This window comes from Danio rerio, chromosome 14 (assembly GCF_052040795.2).
Source record: "Danio rerio strain M-AB ecotype USA chromosome 14, GRCz13ab, whole genome shotgun sequence".
NCBI lineage: Eukaryota > Metazoa > Chordata > Actinopteri > Cypriniformes > Danionidae > Danio > Danio rerio.
The window spans coordinates 43,146,011-43,168,804 of NC_141034.1; the positions used below are offsets into that span (position 1 = coordinate 43,146,011).

The 22,794-nt window shown below is 36.2% G+C and overlaps 4 protein-coding genes and 1 long non-coding RNA gene across 11 annotated transcripts in view; 2 read left to right on the top strand and 3 right to left on the bottom strand.

The window, feature by feature from the left end:
* Positions 1-1,745: 1,745 nt before the first annotated feature.
* uqcrq (ubiquinol-cytochrome c reductase, complex III subunit VII) lies at positions 1,746-5,466 on the bottom strand. Its single transcript, NM_001002495.3, is given in 3 exon segments — positions 1,746-1,913; positions 2,381-2,552; positions 5,370-5,466. Coding segments are annotated over 2 exon segments (249 nt in total). The 5' UTR covers positions 2,535-2,552; positions 5,370-5,466; the 3' UTR covers positions 1,746-1,818.
* A 16-nt stretch (positions 5,467-5,482) lies between these two features.
* timm8a (translocase of inner mitochondrial membrane 8 homolog A (yeast)) lies at positions 5,483-8,913 on the top strand. The gene is given in 2 exon segments (NM_001003637.3): positions 5,483-5,723; positions 8,090-8,913. Coding segments are annotated over 2 exon segments (273 nt in total). The 5' UTR covers positions 5,483-5,612; the 3' UTR covers positions 8,252-8,913.
* An 865-nt stretch (positions 8,914-9,778) lies between these two features.
* Positions 9,779-17,537, bottom strand: zgc:101583. Of its 4 annotated transcripts, none has more exons than XM_087280437.1 (7): positions 17,467-17,537; positions 17,082-17,134; positions 16,864-16,999; positions 16,715-16,771; positions 16,422-16,512; positions 15,769-15,929; positions 9,779-13,503 (listed from the first exon to the last, which is right to left on the bottom strand). In XM_087280437.1, exons 3-7 carry the CDS (start codon positions 16,997-16,999, stop codon positions 12,872-12,874), a joined length of 1,077 nt encoding a protein of 358 aa, XP_087136563.1. In that variant the 5' UTR covers positions 17,082-17,134; positions 17,467-17,537; the 3' UTR covers positions 9,779-12,871.
* Positions 17,183-21,511, top strand: LOC141377570 (uncharacterized). Its single transcript, XR_015507836.1, has 3 exons — positions 17,183-17,611; positions 18,285-18,419; positions 20,438-21,511. It is a non-coding gene; the product is annotated as an uncharacterized LOC141377570 (long non-coding RNA).
* The window catches only part of btk (Bruton tyrosine kinase), a 40,354-nt gene continuing 36,998 nt past the window's right edge, over positions 19,439-22,794 (bottom strand). For 3 of the 4 annotated variants that reach the window (XM_087281850.1, XM_087281851.1, XM_087281852.1), the window contains exons 16-18: positions 20,471-20,589; positions 20,231-20,388; positions 19,439-20,126 (exon numbers count right to left, since the gene is read on the bottom strand). In XM_087281850.1, coding sequence (XP_087137976.1) covers positions 20,049-20,126; positions 20,231-20,388; positions 20,471-20,589 — 355 coding nt within the window. In that variant the 3' untranslated portion in view covers positions 19,439-20,048. Of the gene's footprint in view, positions 20,127-20,230; positions 20,389-20,470; positions 21,914-22,794 lie in introns of all 4 variants that reach the window. The other variant, XR_015507832.1, reaches the window with a different exon arrangement.

Here is a 22,794-nt window from a genome sequence, read left to right on the forward strand (position 1 = left end):
TAATTTAGTTTGTTTACTTGAGTAAATGTGTGTACATCTATATATTTATTCAGTTTTTAGATTATTCGCAGTAATATTATTGACTAATATGAAAACTTTCATCTGATTTATGTACAATGCAGTTTGTACAGTATTATTTTCTGTCTTTTAGTAGAGATATTATTTGAGAGATTTGCTTTGTTTACCAAATAAAGTGAATCTAATTGGATTTACATTTTAAACATTAAATACAAATTTAAAATATCATATTTTTTATTTCACATATTAAGGTTTCAGTTATAATTCTCCCAAGATTATTCCGCAGAAATCCTCAGAGTTTTACCAAATTCTCAGCAGAAATAGCAAAAATGTCTGCAGATTCCGTCTGGCCATACTCATAACCACATTGTAAAAGGTCATGTTCTTCATCAGTATTTTGGTATTGTTTTCCAGTGCAAATGTGCATAGATCCATAAAACAAGATTTGCATTCACAAAATGAAATTGATCAAAATGAAGTTAATGATCCAGTGAGCTCTGAAAAAATTAGGCATATTTTTGCTGTGAAAAACAAAAATACTGAGAAAGATATTCATATTCTACAATGTGTTCAATACTTAATTCCATGACTTTATCAACAAAGACTTTATGTTTTGATTAAAAAATTTAATGTTTGAACAGACTGCATAAACCCTGATATCAGAATGATTTCTGAACAATCATAGGACAGCCTGTCACTAGAGGTATAGCAGCATAAAAATATATGCAATAAGATGCAACTTATAAATAAAGTTGGTATAATATTTCATAACATTGCTTTACAGTATTTTATAATTAAATAAATGAAGCCTTGGTTTAAAAAAAGATTTCATTTGTACAGCAAAGGTGGATAAAATATCAATATCTAAATTCTGTTTTGAAAATGATACCAAATTGTACTGAAGCTGACAGTTTACAATAATAAGTTATGCTTTATGAATTTATAATAATAGAAAAATATGGTCAGAAAACAAGTGAGCCTTCTAGTGTTCACCCAAATTACATTTATCTACAAAAAATTATTAATATGCCAAAAGAAACACAGAAAAGTTTACTTGGTAGCAGACAACAGTCATCCAGATATTAACGATGACTAGGGCTGCACAATACATCATTTCAGCATTGATATCATGATGTGCGCATGCACAAAAGTCACAATCACAAAGATAAGTAATGTTGAGTCTGGATTATAGTTGACCAGGAGCTACAGAATTGTAACTAATCACTGTATTTATACAGTAGTTATAAATAAAATTTATGTAGGATTTTTGTCTTTGTTTCTACATTTATCTACATTTCAATATCTACATTTCAACGTGAAAACAAGATTAACTTACTCCACTAGCAGATAGCTTAGTTTGTTTTAAGGAAAATCTAAATTTTGCATTATTTCATCAGGCTTTTAAAACAAAACAATATTTTTACTCGATCTAAGAATTTTTTGAGATATTTGGACAAGAAATGAGAGAAAGGAAGTAAGAAACACTTTTTTTGCATTGTAATTTATTCACTTTCTGTACCTCAATACTGTTAGACTGTCAAATAGTGCAATTCAAACTATTTTGTGAAACTGTATTCATATTGTAATATTTATTGCAGATAAAATAAACTTGCAATATCAAATTTGTACAATATTGTGTAGCCCTAAAGATGACCACTACAAAATAATGGGAGAAATGTCACTGATGCATCATTTCAGGGCAATCCAAAAAAATGACATCAAGCCAATTTCCACATGAATATTTTATTTAAGAATTGTACAGAAACAAATTACATAAGAGACGTCTTCAAGGGAGTGACTTTACTCGTCATTCTCGAAGTCAGCGGGATTCTTCTTTTTGCACTCTTCATGAACATGATTGCCCCATGTGTAGGTCAGGTACGTCAGAGCCAGGGCTGAAATACACACGCAGGTTAGTAGAGAAGTTTATACAGCCTTTAATCTACACCATAGGTCTCAAACTCGATTCCTGGAGGGCCGCAGTTTTGCTCCAACCCTAATCAAACATAGCTGATCCAACGAAGGTGTTCAAGACTACTAGATACAAAGCAGGTGTGAGTTGAAGGTGGTTGGAGCTTAACTACGCAGAACTGCGGCCCTCCGGGAATCGAGTTGGAGACCCATGATCTACACCTACAATAGCATGGATCAGGGGTGCCCAAACTCGGTCCTGGAGAGTTTAGCTCCAACGCTATTCAAACACACCTGAACAAGCTAATCAAGCTCTAACTGGCATACTAGAAACGTCAAGGCAGGTGTGTTGAAGCAAGTTAGAGCTAAACTCTGCAGGACACCAGCCCTCCAGGACACAGACATTTTAAAAGGATGTGCATGACATAAATTTTGGATTAAAATGACTTACGTGGTGCAATTTTGAATACAGATGACCTAAATCGCCTCCACAAATTGGGGACTCCCTTGGAAAAGTAGTTGGCAAAAGCCTTCTGTTCAAATGGGGAAATACTGTAGGTGATCACATGCCTCACCTTAGCCAGATTCCCAAAGTGAAGACCCATGGTGGCAAGACAGCTGATCTAAAAGAAAATAAACATACAAGGTTTGAGTCAGTAGGGTTTAAAACAATTAGTTTGTTAGAGTAAGGATATGTTTCTATGGTCAAGGGTGCTTTTCATTTCATATTTGTCCATCCTCATTTCCTTTCCTCACGTCTAACTCTTCAGGATGTGCGAGAAGAACGCAAAAAAAAAGGTGCATGGTAATGTAATGTATTTTTTATTTAATGCCATGTCTGCAACCAAGGCTATCTTCATGGCAGGAATCTTTCAACAATACATATACAATTTAAAAATCAACAAACAAAATAAAACATAAATTAAATCAGATTTTTTGTGTTAATACATGATAAAAATTCTAAAATCTTTTCTGGTTTCACTTTGTCTAAAAATGTCCTTAAAAGAGTTCATTTCATAAAAAGTCCTTCTGGAATCAGTAAAAGCAGGACAGTCCAGTAAAATGTGTTTTATAGTAAGAGGAGTTTTGCAGCACAAACACTGAGTAGGGTTTTCACCTTGGAGCAAAAAACCATGTGTTATTCTCGTATGCCAAATACGACATCTGGTAAAAACTACTTGATCAAATCGATTCTTAAAAAGGTGCATGGAGAGGGAAATTAGGTATCACTTTATTTTGATGGTCCTTTTAACATATATTGTTGAATTTAAGTTACAATGCATCTACATTAGAGGTGTGAATCTACACTGGTTTCACGGATCAGTTACGATTATCAGCCATTGATTTGGTTCATTTCGATATCTCAGTGCATTGACGATACTTTCCATACACAGTTGAGAGAAATGGAGTTTACTTTCATTTTCTCAATCGCAGTGAAATAGGGGCTTCTGGTGTTCAGTGTCAGTAAAAGCCTGTCCAGCAAACACACAAGCAGTGAATCGTGCACAGTTTCTGTGCCTTTAAGTAGTGTTTTAATTACTCGCGTTTGCCTCCCTTGCCATAGTAAGGCATAACGACATAGCGCATATAAGGTAAATGATATCAGGACGTAATAACCGGTCATGATTGATCTATTACTGATACAAATGTTACAGATATTACTGATACTATCTATCCAATACAGAATTGTCCGCGTCTGCATTGCAGTGCACCAAAGAAACAATTAATTTTGTCACCCCTAATCTACATGCCAACTAATTCTCATTAAAATATAAGTAGACTGCTAGGTTGGGGTTAGTGTAAGTTGACATGTACTTTCTTATAGTCAGTTAAATGTCTGTGGAAGGAGCAGTATCAGCAGACAGTCTAATACTCAAATAAGAATTAATTTGCATGTAGCTGCAATGCAACTTTTAGTCAACAAAATGTGCAATAGGGACCATCAAAAGAAAGTCTTACTAGAATTTGAATAAAGAGAAAAAAAGTGTCATCCTTCAATTCTCTACACCACTGGATTTTGCTTGCACATCAGGATTCTTGATTATTAGGGATAATTATGTTCATTATAGAAACTCCACACCCACTTGTCTCTTTATTTTTATTTAATTTCACCAGTATTATGAACAATGAATTATTCCCAGTTGCTAACTGCTTTTTATTTTTTGGTGAACAGTGCATGTTATAAATCTAAATTTAAGAAACTGTGAAAACTATATTTACAATTTTCTCATGCTTAATAGTCACATTTATGATGCCTAGTGCTGGGATTAAAGTAATACTATCTTAAGCCACTTAAAAGTAAAAGTAACAAACATTTATTATATTTTACTTTTTACTTTTACACAACAGGGTGTTTAATGTTTCTTTACAAAGTAATATATGCCTGTTTAAATTAAAATTATATATAAAGGTTATTACAAATATATTTCACTCCATTTTTAACTAATGAATATAAAGAACATAATAGCTTTTACTAATTACTGAAGTCTAAATGTGTTTTAATACTTTTACCTAACACTGTGTAATGTTGCTTTACAAAGTGATGTATACTAGCATGAATTACAGTTAATAATAAAGAATATTACAGATAATGATTATTTATACTTCACTATTAGTAATATTTCACTCCAACTAATGAATATAAATAAATAAATAAATAACAGCTTTTACTAATTATTGAATGGGTTATATTACTTTTTACTTTTATGTTGCTTTACAAAGGTATTTAAACACCGGTTTAAATTTTAAAAAGTTAATAATAAAGGTTATAACAAATAATGAACATTTTAGACTTCACTATTAGTAATATTTCACTCCATTTTTTAACTAATGAATATAAACAAATAGAAAAAAAATTGCTTTTACTAATTACTGAAGTCTAGAAATCTCATATTTAACAATCCCTCACTTTCCCCCTCATTTATCAAGACTGTAATTTAAGTGCTTCAGCTTATTTTGATTATTTTATACTATCATGTTTGAGAACCACTGGCTTTAAGTATAGTACACCAAGTGAAAAGAGCTTGAGACATGATACTTTGACTCACATTCAAATCCCTTTATAAACTTATTTATCTGTGTATGATGGGTTTGGATGTGTATTAAATTATACATAAAGCCAATAAACGAATCAAACATAACTAGTACATTATCTAGCAAACCATATATGATTATTTGAGGAGCAGTTACATTTTCTTACCATTAATAGACAGCGAATGTAAACAAAACTCAAACGCTTTAGCCACATTTACAAGCATACAGCGGCTAGGCTAACACCTTACTCGAAGACCTTGCTTGACATTCATCTCTATCCCACTGTTTTTGTTTACATATACAATTAAATCTTACAGACGTACATTACATTGCTAAATATAAACATTATCGTCGTATTTAACTCACTAAAGTCAAAATAAAAGATAAATAAAGATTTTTCTACACACCAGCGTCTCAGCTCCTGTGACTCTTGTACAGCTCTCTGACAGCAAAAGTACAACTTCCGCCTGCAACAGCAAGTCCTATCCGCTTCCGCTCGATTTCTCGCCTTCTCATTGGCGCTCGGCTCTACTGTTTCCTGTATGTCAAGACACGTGAAGGTCAGGATAGCGCTGGAACGGTGTATACAGTAGTCAGACATTAGCATTAAGATATTTTGTGCTGCGCTTTTTCTGCTGTTCTTCTATCCAATGGATACTCAAGGAGTCGCGACAGATCCTCAGCTGCAGCAGTTCATCGAGATCGAGTCTCAGAAGCAGCGGTTTCAGCAGCTGGTTCACCAGATGACAGAAGTCTGCTGGGTGAGGGAGTCTCTTATACGTACATTTCATCTCATTATGCAGATATACGTTCAATTTTTAACCGCGACAACTTATAATATGGTTCCTATATTGTTTACCACGCTACTTTTAATATTAGGCCTAAAATAGCAGGGAAGAATGACTTCAAAATAACATCGCCACTATTCAATTGACTGGAAACGATGTTGTATTTTGAATCGGATAAAGTTGGTTTTATATTCGCATATTCTTTCAGTGACAACTTGTGATACGCTCCTTATATTGTTAACTATGGTACTTTGAATATTTGTTCTGAAACCACACGAAAGTGTGACCTTAAAACAACATAAGCGCTTTTTACACTCACCGGCCACTTTATTAGGTACACCTTACTAGAAGCAGGTGGAACATCCTTTTGCCTTCAGAACTGCTCTACTCCTAGATTCAACAAGGTAACCGAAATATTCAGTATTACTCCATATTGACATTATAGCATCATGCAGTTGCTGCACATCCATGATGCACATCTCCCGTTCCACCCTATCCCAAAGGTGCTCTATTAGATTGAGAACTGGTGACTGTGGAGGCCATTTGAGTACAGTGAACTCAGAGTCATGTTTAAGAAACCAGTCTGAGATGATTCATGCTTTATGACATGGTGCGTTATCCTGCTGGAAGTAGCCATCAGAAGATGGGTACACTGTTCATAAAGGCATGGACATGGTCAGCAAGAATGCTCAATGCACAATTGGTACTAATGGGCCCAAAATGTGCCAAGAAAATATCCCCCATCACATTACGCCAACACCAACACCAGCCTGAACTGTTGATACAAGGCAGGATGGATCCATGCTTTCATGTTGTTGACGCCAAATTCTGACTCTACCATCTGAATGTTACAGCAGAAATCGAGACTCATAAGACCAGGCAACGTTTTTTCGACCGTCTATTGTCCAATTTTGGTGAGCCTGAGCAAATTGTAGCCTCAGTTTCCTGTTTTTAGCTGACAGGAGTGGCACCCGGTGTGGTCTTCTGCTGCTGTAGCCCATCCACTTCAAGGTTGGACGTGTTGTGTTTTCAGAGATGCTCTTCTGCATACTTTGGTTGTAACGAGTGGTTATTTGAGTTACTGTTGCCTTTTTATCAGCTGGAACCAGTCTGGCCATTCTCCTCTGACCTCTGGCATCAACAAGAGATTTGCGCCCACAGAACTGCGCTCACTGGATATTTTCCTTTTTCGGACCTTTGTCTATAAACCCATCTCTACATCCATCTCTAGGTTGAGCCTAAAAATCCCAGTAGATCAGCAGTTTCTGAAATACTCAGACCAGCCCGTCTGACACCAACAACCATGCCACATTCAAAGTCACTTAAATCACCTTTCTTCCTCATTCTGATGCTTGGTTTGAACAGCAGCAGATCCATGTCTACGTGCATAAATGCATTGAGTTGCTGCCATGTGATTGCCTGATTAGACATATATATATATATATATATATATATATATATATATATATATATATATATATATATATATATATATTATTATTTTTTTTTCTATATTAATATGACAGCTAAAGTTTAATTTTTATTTCATCTTCAATGTCGCCTGAATCCTCAGAACTATATGATTTAGTGTTAAATTATTTCACTGTTTAGAGCGATTGTTTTGTGCCTGCAATACTGGATATAGTTAACAGTGTAGAATTTCTTTATTTTTATTTATTCAATATTAGTGATGACAGCTCAAAATTACATGCTAACAACAGACTTAAATAGAAGTTTTGTTTCATATTATTAAAACAATCTTACCGACAAGTAGGTGAAATGTAATGGCTTGTAGAATCGCAGGAAAGTAAGATTAAAAATTACAGTTAACTAGTATTTTGGGGTTGAATTGCGTTCCTTAAGTCATTTAATATATCATCAGATGAAGTGATTAATACAATTTCATCTTCCTAGATATACTGCTCCAAACAATAAAGACATAAAATAAAAACATTGTTGACTAAAAGGTTTACAATTTATTGACTATTTGTAGTGTACAGATTTACAATATTTGTCTGTATATTTATATTATTTTCATAGTACATATATATGTCCATGTCAAAGATAGACAAATAGATGGTATTTTAAAAAAATGTACTTTAGTGAAACAAATATTTTATTGCATTTTACATGTATCCAAAAATAAACAAATATATATTGGAAATAAAATGTTAACATAAGTATATATTACACATTGTTATTATATTAATAATGAATTAGTGCAATTCTTCATCATCATAGTTGTAAGTTGTCTACTCCAATACAAAACTTATTTGTGTGGTTTGATGAAATTACATACAAGAGTTTCCTTGGATCTCACTGTGTGTTTGTGTTTGCAGGAGAAGTGCATGGATAAACCTGGTCCCAAGCTGGACTCCAGGACAGAGGTGTGTTTTGTAAACTGTGTGGAGCGATTCATCGACACAAGCCAGTTCATCCTCAACAGACTAGAGCAAACTCAGAGGAGTAGAGGAGCCTTTTCGGAGACCATGACAGACTAGCCTTCAGCCAATGCGGAACTTACATCAGCCATTTATCAAGGCTTTGACATGCCAGTGTAAGAACTGAGAGGCGACAGGATTCAGTTCAATACTCAAAGACAAAGTGCCTCAGTCTGCTCTCTTTGTTATTATTTTGAAGGCAATATATATATTCTAATATGAAATGGATGCACATACAGTTCCACAGCAAGACCTGTTTTTCACCACCGTATTGACATTTGGCAGTGTAAGACTTTGGTGTCAAGTCAAATAAACATCATCTGAAAGAAAGGAATTGAAGAGGAGGCTTTGTTTTCATTGTCTTCAAGCTATATACAAAGTCTACAGTGTGCTTAATGTCATGATCAAGATAGGTGGCTTATTCAGTGTGTTGAAATGTGGACTTAAAATAAAGACAAAAAAGCCCTTGCAGTTATTAATATAAGCTCCTTCAATGCTAATAAAACCTCTAAGAGGTTTCAGAGCGTTATTTTTAAAAACAGGCATAGCAGGGGCTGCAGATATATATAATCGAAAGCCACCGCAGAGTTTGAGTTGTTGCTCACCTTTTCCAAGTATAAACATGAGTGTTCTGAGCATTCAGAGTTTTTTTTCTTTAGAAAGTAGGCATGACAATTGTGTTCAGCACTGATAATAATAATAAATGTTGCTTGAGCATCAAATTAGGCATTTATGATTTCTGAAAACACTTGAGGCTGAAAACTCAGCTTTAATATCAAAGGATTGTGTTTTAAAATATATTAAAACAATAGCATGGTAATGTTTTTTCATAATGTTATTATTTTTTTATTGCATTTTAAATCATCTGAATGCAGTGTTGGTATACAAAATATGTATATGTGTCCAGTTAGTGAAGTGCTATGCAGGTAAACCTCACTCATCTGACCTTTAAAGGTGCTCCAGTGACAGATACTAGAGGCCATGATCAACAAGCCTCCTTGTTAGAGCAACCGACTCCCATGCAAAGAATTGCCGGTTCAATCCTAGCACAAACCGGGCTGGGTGCGGTAGGATCGGTGGGTTACATGTGGGGGCTCCTTCGGGATGGGAGTGAGGTTTAGGGGAGTGAGTGTAACAGAGGTCAGCTAACGAAGTGATATGCAGGTAAACCTCATTCTGACAACCTCTAAAAGTTCTCTGGCAACACACAAGAGGCCATGGTCTTTAGCCTCTTTGTTAGAGAAACTGATGTCCATGCAAAGAATCACTGGTTCGATCACAGCTTAGATCGTGTTGGGTGCAGTAGGACCGGTGGGTTGCACACAGGGGTTCTCCCAAGATAGGAGGTTTAGAGGGGTAAGTGTAACGGAGGTCAGTTAGCGAAGTGATATGCAGGTAAACCTCACTCCGCTGACCTCTAAAGGTGCTCTAGCGATAGAGGCCATGGTCTTTAGCCTCCTTGTTTGAAGAACCGACTCCCATACAAAGAATTGCTGGTTTGATCCAAGCTCAAAGCGGGCAGGTGCAGTAGGACAGGTGGGTTACACATCAGCTGCAAATTTATGAATAATTGAAGCAGTACAGAAGTACATTAAACCATCATGCTTTTATTGAACAGAGGAGGCATCAAATGATAAACACAAAAAACTTCCTATGAATTAAATTCTATGCATATTATAAACAAAGGCAGTGTGGTCAAACAATAAATAATGATAAACTGTAATAAGATTTTGAACAGCAGAACTTTCAAACACTATGCGGCCATGACTTGTCACTTCATACTTTCTCTGAAAATATCAACAGTTTGTAAATCTAAAACATCAAGATAAAAGTATAAATATTAGAGGTGGAATATATGTAAAGCAGGTACCTTGTATACCAGGGGTACATTTACACGACTAGCAAAGATTGACAACTTTATACATTAAAGCTATTTATTTACATGATCACAGCATTTTGGTGGGCTAAAACTTTTCTAATGGTAATAAAACACATCATCATCATCATCATGTAAACTTTAAAAATGCAAATTTGTGAAAATGATGACATGGATTTGTGTAACATGTTCATTCTATAGACCTTATTCTGCAATGTGGACGTGAGCTCATTTTTGAACCGATTCAGTTGCCTATAGGAGAATGACTAGGAATAATAAACAGCAGAAAACGTTCATGAAAAATAAGGTCAATAGACCAAAACAAAACAAAACATATCAGATTACAGGACTGTACAGTATGTGTGCAGATATACATGGTGTTTCTACAAATTGTAAAGTGTTCATTTTGGTGATTTTGACAACATTGTCAACTTTTACGTCAAACTAAAAACTTTAATTTTTTTGTTAGAATATTTTTATGAATTTTCAAATTTATCCACTCACAAACTCTATAACCCTGACCAAGAATAGAACAAAACATAGCCGTCAATTACATCAGTCCAAATTTACAAGTATCTGGAGAAGCATAGCAATGTTCATTCATTCATTTTTTTTTCTGCTAAGTCGCTTTAGTATTGAGGGTTTGCCACAGTGGAATGAACCGCCAACTTATCAAGCATATGTTTTTACGCAGCCGATGCCCTTCCAGCTGCAACCCAGTACTGGGAAACCTCCATACACAATCATTCACATACATACACCACGGACAATTTAGCTTACCCAATTCATCTATACCGAATCCGGAGGAAACACGAACACTGGGAGAACATGCTGAATTGAACTTAAACTCTGAAAACTGAACTACACTGTTCTTTTTACCATGATCTTTTATGTGAAGCTGCTTGACACAATCTACATTGTAAAAGCGCTGTACAAATAAAGGTGAATTGAATTGAACATGCAAACTCAGAAATAATAAATGACTTAAATTGCACCACTGAGTCGCCCCCACAGCAATGTTTATAATGATAATAATACCTATTTAGTCTCCACTTTCCTTACTAAAATGCAATTCCCTCTCTGACTCCTCCACTAACTAAAAACAAAAACAAAAAAAAAACTTACTAATATTGTGCTTCTTACACTTTCTTTACACACCTGAAACTTGCCTGTAGCACTTACTCATTGTTGCTCTTATAGTTGTGTAAATTGCTTCCTTGTCCTCATTTGTAAGTCACTTTGGATAAAAGCATCTGCTAAATGACTAAATGTAAATGTAAAAAACAAAACAAAACAGAAAAAATATATACATTTATATTTGTCGGGCATTAATTAATATAGTCAACATAATTAATAAAAGGCTGCCATATCTTATAGAATTATTTACCTGATCTTCTTAAAGAGCATCTAATTTTTTCAAGGTAAAGACAAGACATAATGTCTCTGATCCATTAAATAACGGTGGGCGGAAGGGGTCTCTTTCCAGAGGAGGAAAGAATCTTACTCTTTTAAGCAGGTAAACATGAGTCTTCTGGGACGATTCCAAATATTGCCACAAGTCAGTGGTTCTTGCTCTAATCTATATTGACGCACATCAGAAGAGGTACTGAATATTGATCTCCAAAAGTTTTCAAACTTAGGGAAAATCCAAAATGTGTGCACGATCATGTGTGTATGATCATGTTGTTTTGGTTCATTTTATCCCCTGGCTGACCAAAAAATGGACAAATTTGTTTTCCACAAAAAAGATCTCACTGATTCCCCTTCAGCAGCTATTAGTAATAACCCAAGCATACTGGACCCAGGCGAGGAAGCTCTAAGCATTTCGGATCGCAGCACGAGCAATATTGGAAACATGAAATGCAGGAAATACCAAGATAGTTAGCTGAACTGGATTAATTCCATTTTCTCTAAGCAAAGAGTTCCTGACCCAGCCACAGTGTATTATCTGCATCAGAGTTTTTGCTAACGAATGCATGAGACCGTCCAAATTAATAAGATATTTGCAGACGACTGATCCATCCCTAGCACTGTGACAAGCTCAGAGCATTTTTTGAGCGCAAGGCAAAAGAATTGGCACACCCAAAATAAGATAAGGGACGTCACAGCTACTGACAAGAAACTTTTAAAAAATTTGCAACTAATATATGTGGCCAATTTAAAGGCCAAAGGCTTATATTTTTCAATTAAAAAGCCTTTGTTTACATTAGGCTATAAATTGTGCATAAACAAATCCAGATATAGTAATGAGCATAACATTTGTTTGAAAGCAACATTCTTTTGTCATCCTTACTGCAAACTTATATGAGCGATAATATCATTAAATGTTGAGGGGGGCCTTATAACATTTTACAGGGGAAAAGTGGGTCTCCGGCAAAAGAAGGTTGGGAACCACTGCATTAAAGTAGACCAGAAAACATTTGAGCTAATTTAACTTTAGATATACGAGCTCTATGTACTATTTTAAACTGAGGAAGAGAATGTCGAGCACAAATGGATAATGAGTGAACCTGACTGAGAATGCCATTCCACATATCATCTGAGAGTCCTCCTCCCAGGCTTTCTTAATGTTATTTATGGCGGAAGATGTCTGTTTTATTATTAATTTATAAATAATAGAAGTGGAACCCTTAACTAATATGTTAATCTAATGGATTATTAAAACTTTTAATATTTTAAGTCAATTTTTATCATGTAAAAGTACCCCAAAATACATAATAAAAGCCTAATTAAAGCACCCTCACAGTGTGAATGGTTTGCAAAATAAGCTGCACAGTGCAGTCACTAGCATCAAGCATTATTAACTAGGCAATAAAGGTGCCATTGCTCCTCTTATCTGAACTCTCAGGAAAAAACGTTGCACTTCTTTCTTTAGTCAGACTGCTTTCATCAATTCTCTCATCGGTGGGCAAAGCGACATACGCCTGGCCTCGAAGTCCATGATGCAGATACAAAGGAAGAGAATCTAAGCTAAAGTTAATATCTTTAAACGCGTGCAGAAGAAAAATACCAATGATGATGGTAAGAAAGCCACTGACAGTCCCAGCAGCCCCATCGGTGGACATCCGAAGCCACTCTTTAAACAAAATGGCTGAACAGGCCATGACAGATGTGGTGAAGAAGACGTAATAAATAGGTGTGACTATCGAGGTGTTAAAGATGTCCAAGGCTTTATTTAGATAGCTGATCTGGATGCTGATGCAGACCACGAGGCATATGAGCAAAGCCCAGAAGAGTGGATCTTTGAGTACTGCCGTGCCACCAAACAGCTCTTTGATGCCGATGCCGAGGCCTTTCACGCAAGACACTGATAATGAACCAATGACAGAGCAGATGAGGATGTAGACCAGAACATTCTTCTGACCATAGCGAGGAGCGACGAAGATAATCAGGACCAGGCTGCTCACGACGATGCAGACAGCAAACGCAATAAATCCTGAGGGTCATGAGAGAAAAAAAGAAATGACTAGAATTAGAAACAGAAGCATACTGTAGTGGTAATTTGGCCGATATGATAACTCAGGCCCGTAGCCAGGGCCCTTCGGATGGTTCGAAAGACCCACCCCTCAGTAGCTATGTTTCCATCCAAAAATGCGAATAAACTTTATGCGCAAAACTCGATTATCGCATAAAAGTTGTGCGAATGAAGCATCGTTTCCATCCAACGAGTCAAAGCGAACAAAATCGTCACTTCCTGATTAACTCGTGCCAAATATCAACAGTAAAAACTGCATTTGCTGTAATAGGAGAAGCTGCATCAATCTTTTCTAAATGAATGCGCCTCAGAAGACAATCCTGACAAACATTGAGCGCGCAGTGGCGTTTGAAGGTGTCAGACGCGGAGCACAGGCGCTCGTGATTCTGGAGGTCATTAATAATATAATAACATTAATACTGAAATGGTTACGTATTATAATGACCAAAACAACATTTCAGATGTTTTATAATGTGCTCAGCCTGACATTTTATCCATTCACACACATTTTAAGCATCACATGATCTCTTTCAACAAAATCACATGACCTTTTTTAATGCGCATGCTTGAGTTTGTGCTGTAAAAGTGTTTCCATCGCAGTTTATGCGCATCTTTTCTTATCGAATAAAAAGTTTATCCTACCCAGTTGGGCGCATAAGTTTTTTATGCGCATTTTCAGAATTTATGCGCATCATGGCGTTTCCATCAACTGTTTTTTTAAGCGCATTTACAAAATGCGCATAAAATAGGTGGATGGAAACATAGCTACAGACAAAAGTCCAGAATTCGTCCCATACATGAGCTCATTTGTCCTATTTTGATTGCTTTGCAATCATAAATTGTGAAAATAACTCATCAAAAAAGATTTTAAGACCAAGAGGAATCCTCTGTTGGCTGTCGCTTCGGTGTGACCTCAGCTAATCAGTTTTGGCCAATGCACACAATTATTTTTCATGAGTTCAACATCTAGTTGTGCAAGAAAACATACAATCTAATGTGAGGGAAGTCATCTTTTGTTACTGTGTTTTTTTTTTAACATGTTTTTTTTTCTTTTTCTTTTAAGACATACACAAAACAAAAATACAAACACAACATAAAATGCCTGACACAAAACATAACTGCATTTACTAAAACATACATATGGACAAAGCCATAAGCTATTATGTTACAAATATTACAATATGGCAGGAAGAGTTAAAAGTTTGATGAAAACAGAATACATATGAATGAATGTCTATACGTACATTATGTCATTCCCAGTTTCAAATTGTCACATAAAGCAAGGTTTATATTGTCCAGATATGGTGACCAAGTGCGAATAAATGTATCTGTTCTCTCCACACCACCACCAATGTGCAACATCCACTTGGATGATGTGATGGCAGCCACAGGACAACAGCGCCATTGCACTTACCACACACCAGCTATTAGGGGAGTGGAGAGACAGTGATAACCGTGAAACCGTGATTATTTCTTAATATATAATAGTACAACCAAAATGTATAATCGTTGCATCCCTAATATGCAATGTAGCGTATTTTGGTGCATTTATTGATTCATTCATTTTCTTGCTGGCTTAGTCCCTTTATTAATCCGGGGTCGCCACAGCGGAATGAACCGAAAACTTATCCAGCACGTTTTTATGCAGCGGATGCCCTTCCAGCCGCAACCCATCTCTGGGAAACATCAACACACACACACACACACTAAGGACAATTTAGCCTTCCCAATTGCAAACTCCACACAGAAACGCCAACTGAGCAGAGGTTCGAACCAGCAACCCAGTGACCTTCTTGCTGTGAGGCGACAGCACTACCTACTGCGCTACTGCGTCGCCCCATGTCGGTGCATTTAAACAAAACTAATTTATAAAACAGATATTTTTATTTAAACAGTATTTTAGTCACCATACATATTTAGAAATTTAAAGGTTGAAAGAAAAAAATTCAAGCAAAATATTGCACAAAAAAAAATTACAACCTATTTTTTTGCTTCTCTTGATGTCTTTCTAACATATAAATGTGGGTGTACTAGTTTTTGGACCGTTATTGCAAGCTATTTGTTAGATAAGCTCCAGATTTGGCTTCAGTACTGACTAATCTAATGTATTTGCACAAATATAATATTGTATAGCTACTATTAAAAATATGAATTTAAAAGATAGATTTGTGAGGGGTGTACTTATACATGCTGCACTGTAAAGGGTTACATTCAACTGGACATTACCTGGATCTTTGAGTTTCTCTGCCATTGCAGATAAAGAAGCAACTTCTTCCTCTTGTGGAGCATGGAGCACCATAACCGTAGAGCCGAAGATGCACAGCAAACAGCCAATCTTGCCATGGATATTCAGTCGTTCACTCAGGAAATATGATGAGAGCACCGCACTGACAAAAAAATTATTAAATAAAATAATAATAAATGAAATGTTGTTTGAGATTGTCCAAGAATTATAAAAATGATTGTTATTGCATTTAACCTGCAAGCATGCATTTTACTGATAGACAGAGTTTGGAAAAATATTGCGATTAATAACAAATAGAGTATTTGCTTTCTATTTAGTGAAAAATCCTGAAAAAACAAAACAAAACAAATAGTATTTTACATAGCTGGTAGCATAGATTTTTTTAATTCATGGTTGGTATTTCTTTAAAGAATGAACAGTTAATTTAAATAGTTTCCCTCTGGAGGATATGAAGGAGGTTTTAACTTCCAAAAACCAACTATTGTGATCAATTGCAATGATTTTTGAAGAATTGTGCGACACAAAAGATTAATCTTTTCTAACGCAGAAATAAATTACTGTAAAATTAAACTGTAAAATTGATCAAAACAGAAAGCATTAAATATTTGGAAATATTATAAATCAAGATATTTACCTGACCAATACACTCAGTGCTCCCAGTGGTGTTACTAATGTAGCAGGTGCAAATGCATATGCTGCAAAATTTGCAGCCTCGCCAATTCCCACTGAAAATGAAATGCGCACACACACAAACAAAAAGTTTCTGTGGTGTCCATAATAATATATTAATGCATAGATACCAATATCACATTTTTGAAATCCCCAATCACGGACACATGCAACGTCTGATTCAAAACATATTCTGTTTAAACATTATAATTCATCTTCACTAATGGTAAATAAAAACATAGAGCAATTATATCATACTTGATATTAGTCCTGCCCACCACAACCATTCTTTCAGGTATGCATATCCTCCTTGACCTTAAAGTGAAACAGACAAAAACAAAACAAAAATCAATGCATTTCATATATACAAGTATTGTATATGTAAGGGAAACATGCATTATACCCACCTGCTCTAGTGGAGCCCTTTGTTGCCAGACGTAGGAGCCCCTTCTTTTTCAATATAAAACTGCCACCGATGAAGATAGTGGAGCTTACAGCAAGCGCCAGACCAATGTAAAAGTCCGAGCGGTTTGCAACATCCATCTAAATGCAGTTAGAATAAAATCCCGTAAGATATTAAAGTTATATCGATGAAATCTGTCTAAAAACCTAGCGAGCTGCCTACCTAGGTAGCATTTCGACCATCATATGAAACGATAGAACGCGTCTCAGTGATGTCTATGTAGGGAACATATCACGATTTAAAACACTGACAGGATAAAAAGAAAGCAAATCATGTGACTCACTGCTGCTTTTCTCGTCGTTAGTTCTTCAAACCAATTTTGTCCATCTCCATTAAACTTTTATAACTGCATTGAATGCTTTAATCACTAATATTTATAAGCGAGAACGCTTTTTAAGGTAGATTTTTTTGCGAAATAAGCTTAATGGGATTTACTTAACTGACGTTGTTGTTTTACGTTACGTCGCTTATTTATAATCACATTCAAAGCTGTACTATTAAAACCTTTAAAAGAAATACATGTTACTGTAGTCTTAAATCAACCAACCTTGCCTTCGTTTCGTCCATCGGTGGCGTTTTAAGTCTTGTGTGAATAAACTTCCTGGAAGAAGTGAATGTGAAGCATGTTGCCAGATATTGCTGTTTAACCTCTGAGCTGTCAAATCCTCTGTGCATTTTCAACGCGTTTTTGGGTGGGTGGGGAATTTTCTAGTTTGTTCGTTAAACCCCTGTGCTACTTTCTTGAGTTTAAACACAACCTAAACTATATGTAGAGGCAGTAAGCAGTCTAAGTCTGCACAATAAAAATTAATATCAAATGTTTAAATGACTTTATACCTTTTAAAATTGCTATTAACATTTTAAACAATAATTGATATAAAATGCAATTGTGCAACATGGATAGACGTTTTTACATTGTACAGTTGTTTACTTTATCTTTTGTGAAACCCCTCTGCTGCTTTCTTGAGTTTAAACGCAAGCTAAACTATATGTGAAGGAGTAAGCAGTCAAACACATACAGTGGCAGATTTGGGCATGGGCAATTGCATGGGCGGCATCTTGCTAGAGGTGGCATGAACATCATTAGCCATTGACCTTTGATTGATTTTGTGTTGTGTATCTTGACGTTGAAGTTTGATCTCAAGCTGATGTTTTCATATAGGCTACAACCAAAATCCAAAGTTAGTCTGATTTTGGAGTCTAACGTCAATTTTATGTCTGTGTGATGTCCGGTGGCTGCTGGGATTGGTTAAATCCCCAAGAACTACATGTATATGTTTACAAAAAGCATTTACTTGACTTTTATATTTTTTAATGAAAATTTGTGCGGTAATGGTTGCTCTTCTCCTCCTGTTGTCATTTTAGGATCTTGGGAGATCGATCCACGCCAGCTTACATTTATCAGAGAACTTGAAAATGGACAGTTTGGTGTGGTAAAGTATGGGAAATGGCAAGGCGGTCATGACATGATGACTTTATTGAAGAGGCCAAGGTCATGATGTAAGTATAAACATTGGAGTCTGTATTGTTTCACACAAATGCTGTTAAACAGGGTGGCAAGGTGGCTCAGTGGTTAGCACTGTCAACTCACAGCAGGTTGGTCACTCGTTCGAGCCCTGGCTGGACCTGTTGGCATTTCTGTGTGGAGTTTGCATGTTCTCCCCGTGTTGGTGTGGGTTTCCTCCGCATGCTCTGGTTTCCCCCACAGTCCAAAGAAATGCGTTATATGTGAATTGAATAAGCTAAATTGGCTATAGTGTATGTGTGGGTGTGAATGCAAAAGTGTTTGAGTGTTTTCCAGTGTTGGGTTTTGGCTGGAAGGGTATCTGCTACGTAAAACGCATGCAGGATAAGTTGGAGGTTCATTCCGCTGTGGCATGATTAATAAAGGCACTAAGCCAAAAAGAAAATGAATGAATGAATGTAAAATCAATATGGTACAAGTCATTCATTCATTCCTTTTCTTGTCAGCTTGGTCCCTTTATTAATCCGGGGTCGCCACAGCGGAATGAACCGCCAACTTATCCAGCAAGTTTTTACGCAGCGGATGCCCATCCAGCCGCAACCCATCTCTGGGAAACATCCACACAAACATTTATACACTACGGACAATTTAGCCTACCCAATTCACCTGTACTGCATGTCTTTGGACTGTGGGGGAAACCGGAACACCCGGAGGAAACCCACGCGAAGGAAGGGAGAACATGCAAACTCCACACAGAAACGCCAACTGAGCCAAAGGTTCAAACCAGCGACCTTCTTGCTGTGAGGCGACAGCACTACCTACTGCGCCAATACCTCGCCCATTATACAAGTCAGTTGATATAAAATAAACGTGTGTAACATGGATAGAATGGATTATTTTTGAGGCCATTTTACAGTTAGTTAGTTTTTATGTAATGTAGGATAATGTTTATCAAATTATGCTGCCGTGTAAAACAATCTCAAACATGTGTTTGCTGTCATAATGCAATTTTAATGGAATAAAGTGATAGAAATGTGATAAAAAGCCAGTCAAATACTGGAAACTGCTCTTATTTTATTCAGTACACAGCTAAATGAAGAAGATGAAGTGTAGTCTTTAATTAAATACCCCTCAGATTTCATTCACAGGAGAGAATGTGTTTTTAATAAAATATACACAGATATATTTACACTAGATTTATTCTAGATCACACTTTGTTTTACATTGTACTAAGTTAAACTTATATATTTAGTATATCAATACACAGCCAAATCAACAAAAATCAACACACAGGCATTATGCATACGCATGCATAGTTTTTACTGTTAATGTTGCTTGTTATTATAATTGTGATATTAAAAAGTACATTTTATTTTTAGATGAAACTGAAAGAAATTTTATAAATACAGCAGAGCTTTGAGGAAAATGCAGGAAGAGGAGGGGGGGGGGGTGAAATATCTAATGAGAAATCACATTTCAATCTCCTGTTTTTGCAATGTTTCAAACTTACACTAATATATGAAAAAGTATGTAACTCATCGTTCACATTACTGGGTTTCTCAGGTAAAAGAAATGAACTGAGAAGGTTATTCAAGACAGCTTTCATAACGATTCTTGATTGCATTAGGTGGACTGTATCCTACATGTCTACAGATGCACAGTAGCTATATCTCTTGCATACTGAAAAGCAAATCCTTGATGACCTCAACAAGTTCCTGGAACGTGGGCCTCTCATCGGGTCTCTGCAAAAAAGGGCAAACTCTTTAGTTTGTCATATCACATTTGAATTATCAGATAAGATATTAGATTCAAAAAATGTGCAGTATACACACACAGCTATATATACCTCATGCCAACAGCTGTTCATAATGGCAAAGACATTTTCATTGGCCATTTGTGGACGATAAAGCCGGTGACCTGCAGAAATCTTCTCCACAATCTCTGTGTTGTTCCACCGATCGTACGGCATTCTGCCCTGAGTGTAAATCTCCCACATCAAAACGCCTGTCAGAGAGATAATAAACAATAATTAGCACTGTTTTATTGACTGAAGGTAATCTATGCTGAAAATGTAGCTGTGACACACCAAATGCCCAGATGTCTGACTTGCTGCTGAACTTGCAGTAAAGGAGGACTTCAGGAGGTGACCAGCGCACTGGAAACTTTGATCCGACAGAGCTGGTGTATTCATCATCCAGAACATATCTGCAAGGACAGCAACAGTTAGTAGTAATAATCAGCTGAAGTCAAAGTTATAAGCCCTCCTGTGATTTAGTTTTTTCTTTTTTAAAATATTTTCCAAATGATGTTTAACAGAGCAAGGACTTTTTCACAGCATTTCCTATAATATTTTTTTCTTCTGTAGAAAGTCTTATTTGTTTTTTTTTTTGGCTAGAATAAAAAGCAGTTTTTAAATTTTTTTTAATCACTTTTAAGGTTAATATTATTAACCCCTGTTGGGGATTTCATTGTGTCTTGATGAATTTCTGATGAATGTATTACTCTCATTTATATGCTTATTTGAGTGATTTCAGTATTATTATCTATTATAGTATTACCCATACCTGTGGCATTATTATCAGGTATGTGTGCTTTGGTAAATAAAAAAGTAATTCTGTGTAAATGCAGTCAGAGATGAGAAGATAAATTAGAAGAGCAGCATTAATGTCACAATGATGGTTGATTTATGGAAGCAAGGCCATAAGGACACCTGTGTTCTGTTCTGTAACTCATGATAAAGCACACCTGCAAGTGTGCCCACACACTTGTACTGACATCTAAAGAATTATGAGCACTTATGAACTTCAGCTGAACTTACAGTTGACAGTTCAGTGAACAAGATGTATTGTTGAGCATTGTTTTTTGGCTGAGTCATCGCTTTTGAAGCAGGAAGGAAAGACCTTAACTGGACATGGGTAAGACCCCTAAAAGACCCTGAGACTTTATTGGTGGCGGGCACCTAAGAGAGTTAAGATCCCATTAGCAGAGAAGCTGATGGAGGTGTGTAATGTGTAAATTAGGGTGGAGTATTAAGACACAGAGATGTATTTAAACTGTATGCAGACACTCGAACGACCTGTCTCTGTTGTTACTGATGCTGTAACAATAAACTGCTTCGTCTAAAGACTTCGAAGATCTCAGACTTTGTCATTTTTTGAAAAGTTTGACTTAAAGATTAATATTTTTGCAGACCAGAATCTTTTTTCCACAACACCCCCTATTAATATTAATATTATTAAGATACAGAGACAATTTACAGGTGGGCTAATAAATTAAAAGGTCTGTTCAACTGTATATATATATGTAAATAATTTAGCTTAAAAAGGAAATATGTTGATATTTTATAAGGTCATAATTTTCACAAGCGTCAATATGCTTTCATGTTTTAGTTTAATTTATTTTTTTGTCACATGTTGTACTTTATTGCAACAAATTTATTCCCAGTCTAAAACTCTGTCTGATTGGGTTCTGGTTTTTACAACGAGCCTCCTGAAAAGCCCAGTATGGTCAACTCTGATTGACCAAACACCTAAACCATTTGTCAGAAATGCAGCACTCCTTACCTAGACTGCTAGTTTCCTTTTCCAAGGCTTTTAGAGAAAATTAAAAAAACTAAACAAAAAGAGATTCTGACAAAACCTTCTTTGTAAATCTCTTGAAACAGACGCCATCACACTTTTTTTTTTTATTTGGGTATCCCTTTACATTAAGCTAATATATAGTTTTAATCAGGTCTGGATCATGCTCTCTGTTATGCTTCAGACTGCATGATTTTAGCCCCGATTTTGACTCTGCGACAGGCTTTGAGAAATTGCTGACAAATGCCTGAAATTACAGGCGAATCGGTGCTCGTTCATATGAGTAACAATCACACAGTGTTAACCATCAAAGACGTGATCTGAGAGAATTGCAGATGAGTCGCTGACACCCTAAATGCTAAATATCTGGAGCTGTCTGCGATTCAAATCATGCCGTGTGAAATGGGTTCTGATCTAAAATAACATCGCCGATTACCTACAGCTGGGCAACGCGGTGGTGCAGTAGGTAGTGCTGTCGTCTCACAGCAAGAAGGTCGCTGGATCGAGCCTCAGTTGGGTTTCCTCCACACAGGTCCAAAGAAATGCAGTATAGGTGAATTGAATAAGCTAAATTGTCTGTAGTGTATGTGTGTGAATGAGTGTGTATGGTTGTTTCCCAATGATGGGTTGCAGCTGGAAGAGCATCTGCTGTGTAAAACATGCTGGATATGTTGGCAATATAGTGTTCATTCCGCTGTGGTGACCCCAGATTAATAAAGGGGCTAAGCCGAAAAGAAAATGTATGTATGACTGATTACCTACAGCCAATGAGAGAACAGCGTCCACAACTGTGGATACCTTTTACAGTCATTGGTGGATACCTGCAGGCCAT

Coding starts and splice junctions, on each gene's coding strand:
- zgc:101583 (XM_087280437.1), bottom strand. CDS start 16,999: ATGGATGTTGCAAACCGCTCGGACTTTTACATTGGTCTGGCGCTTGCT. Junction 16,772..16,863: donor AAAGGGCTCCACTAGAGCAG/GTGGGTATAATG, acceptor TTTCACTTTAAG/GTCAAGGAGGATATGCATAC. Junction 15,930..16,421: donor GCACTGAGTGTATTGGTCAG/GTAAATATCTTG, acceptor TTTTTTTGTCAG/TGCGGTGCTCTCATCATATT.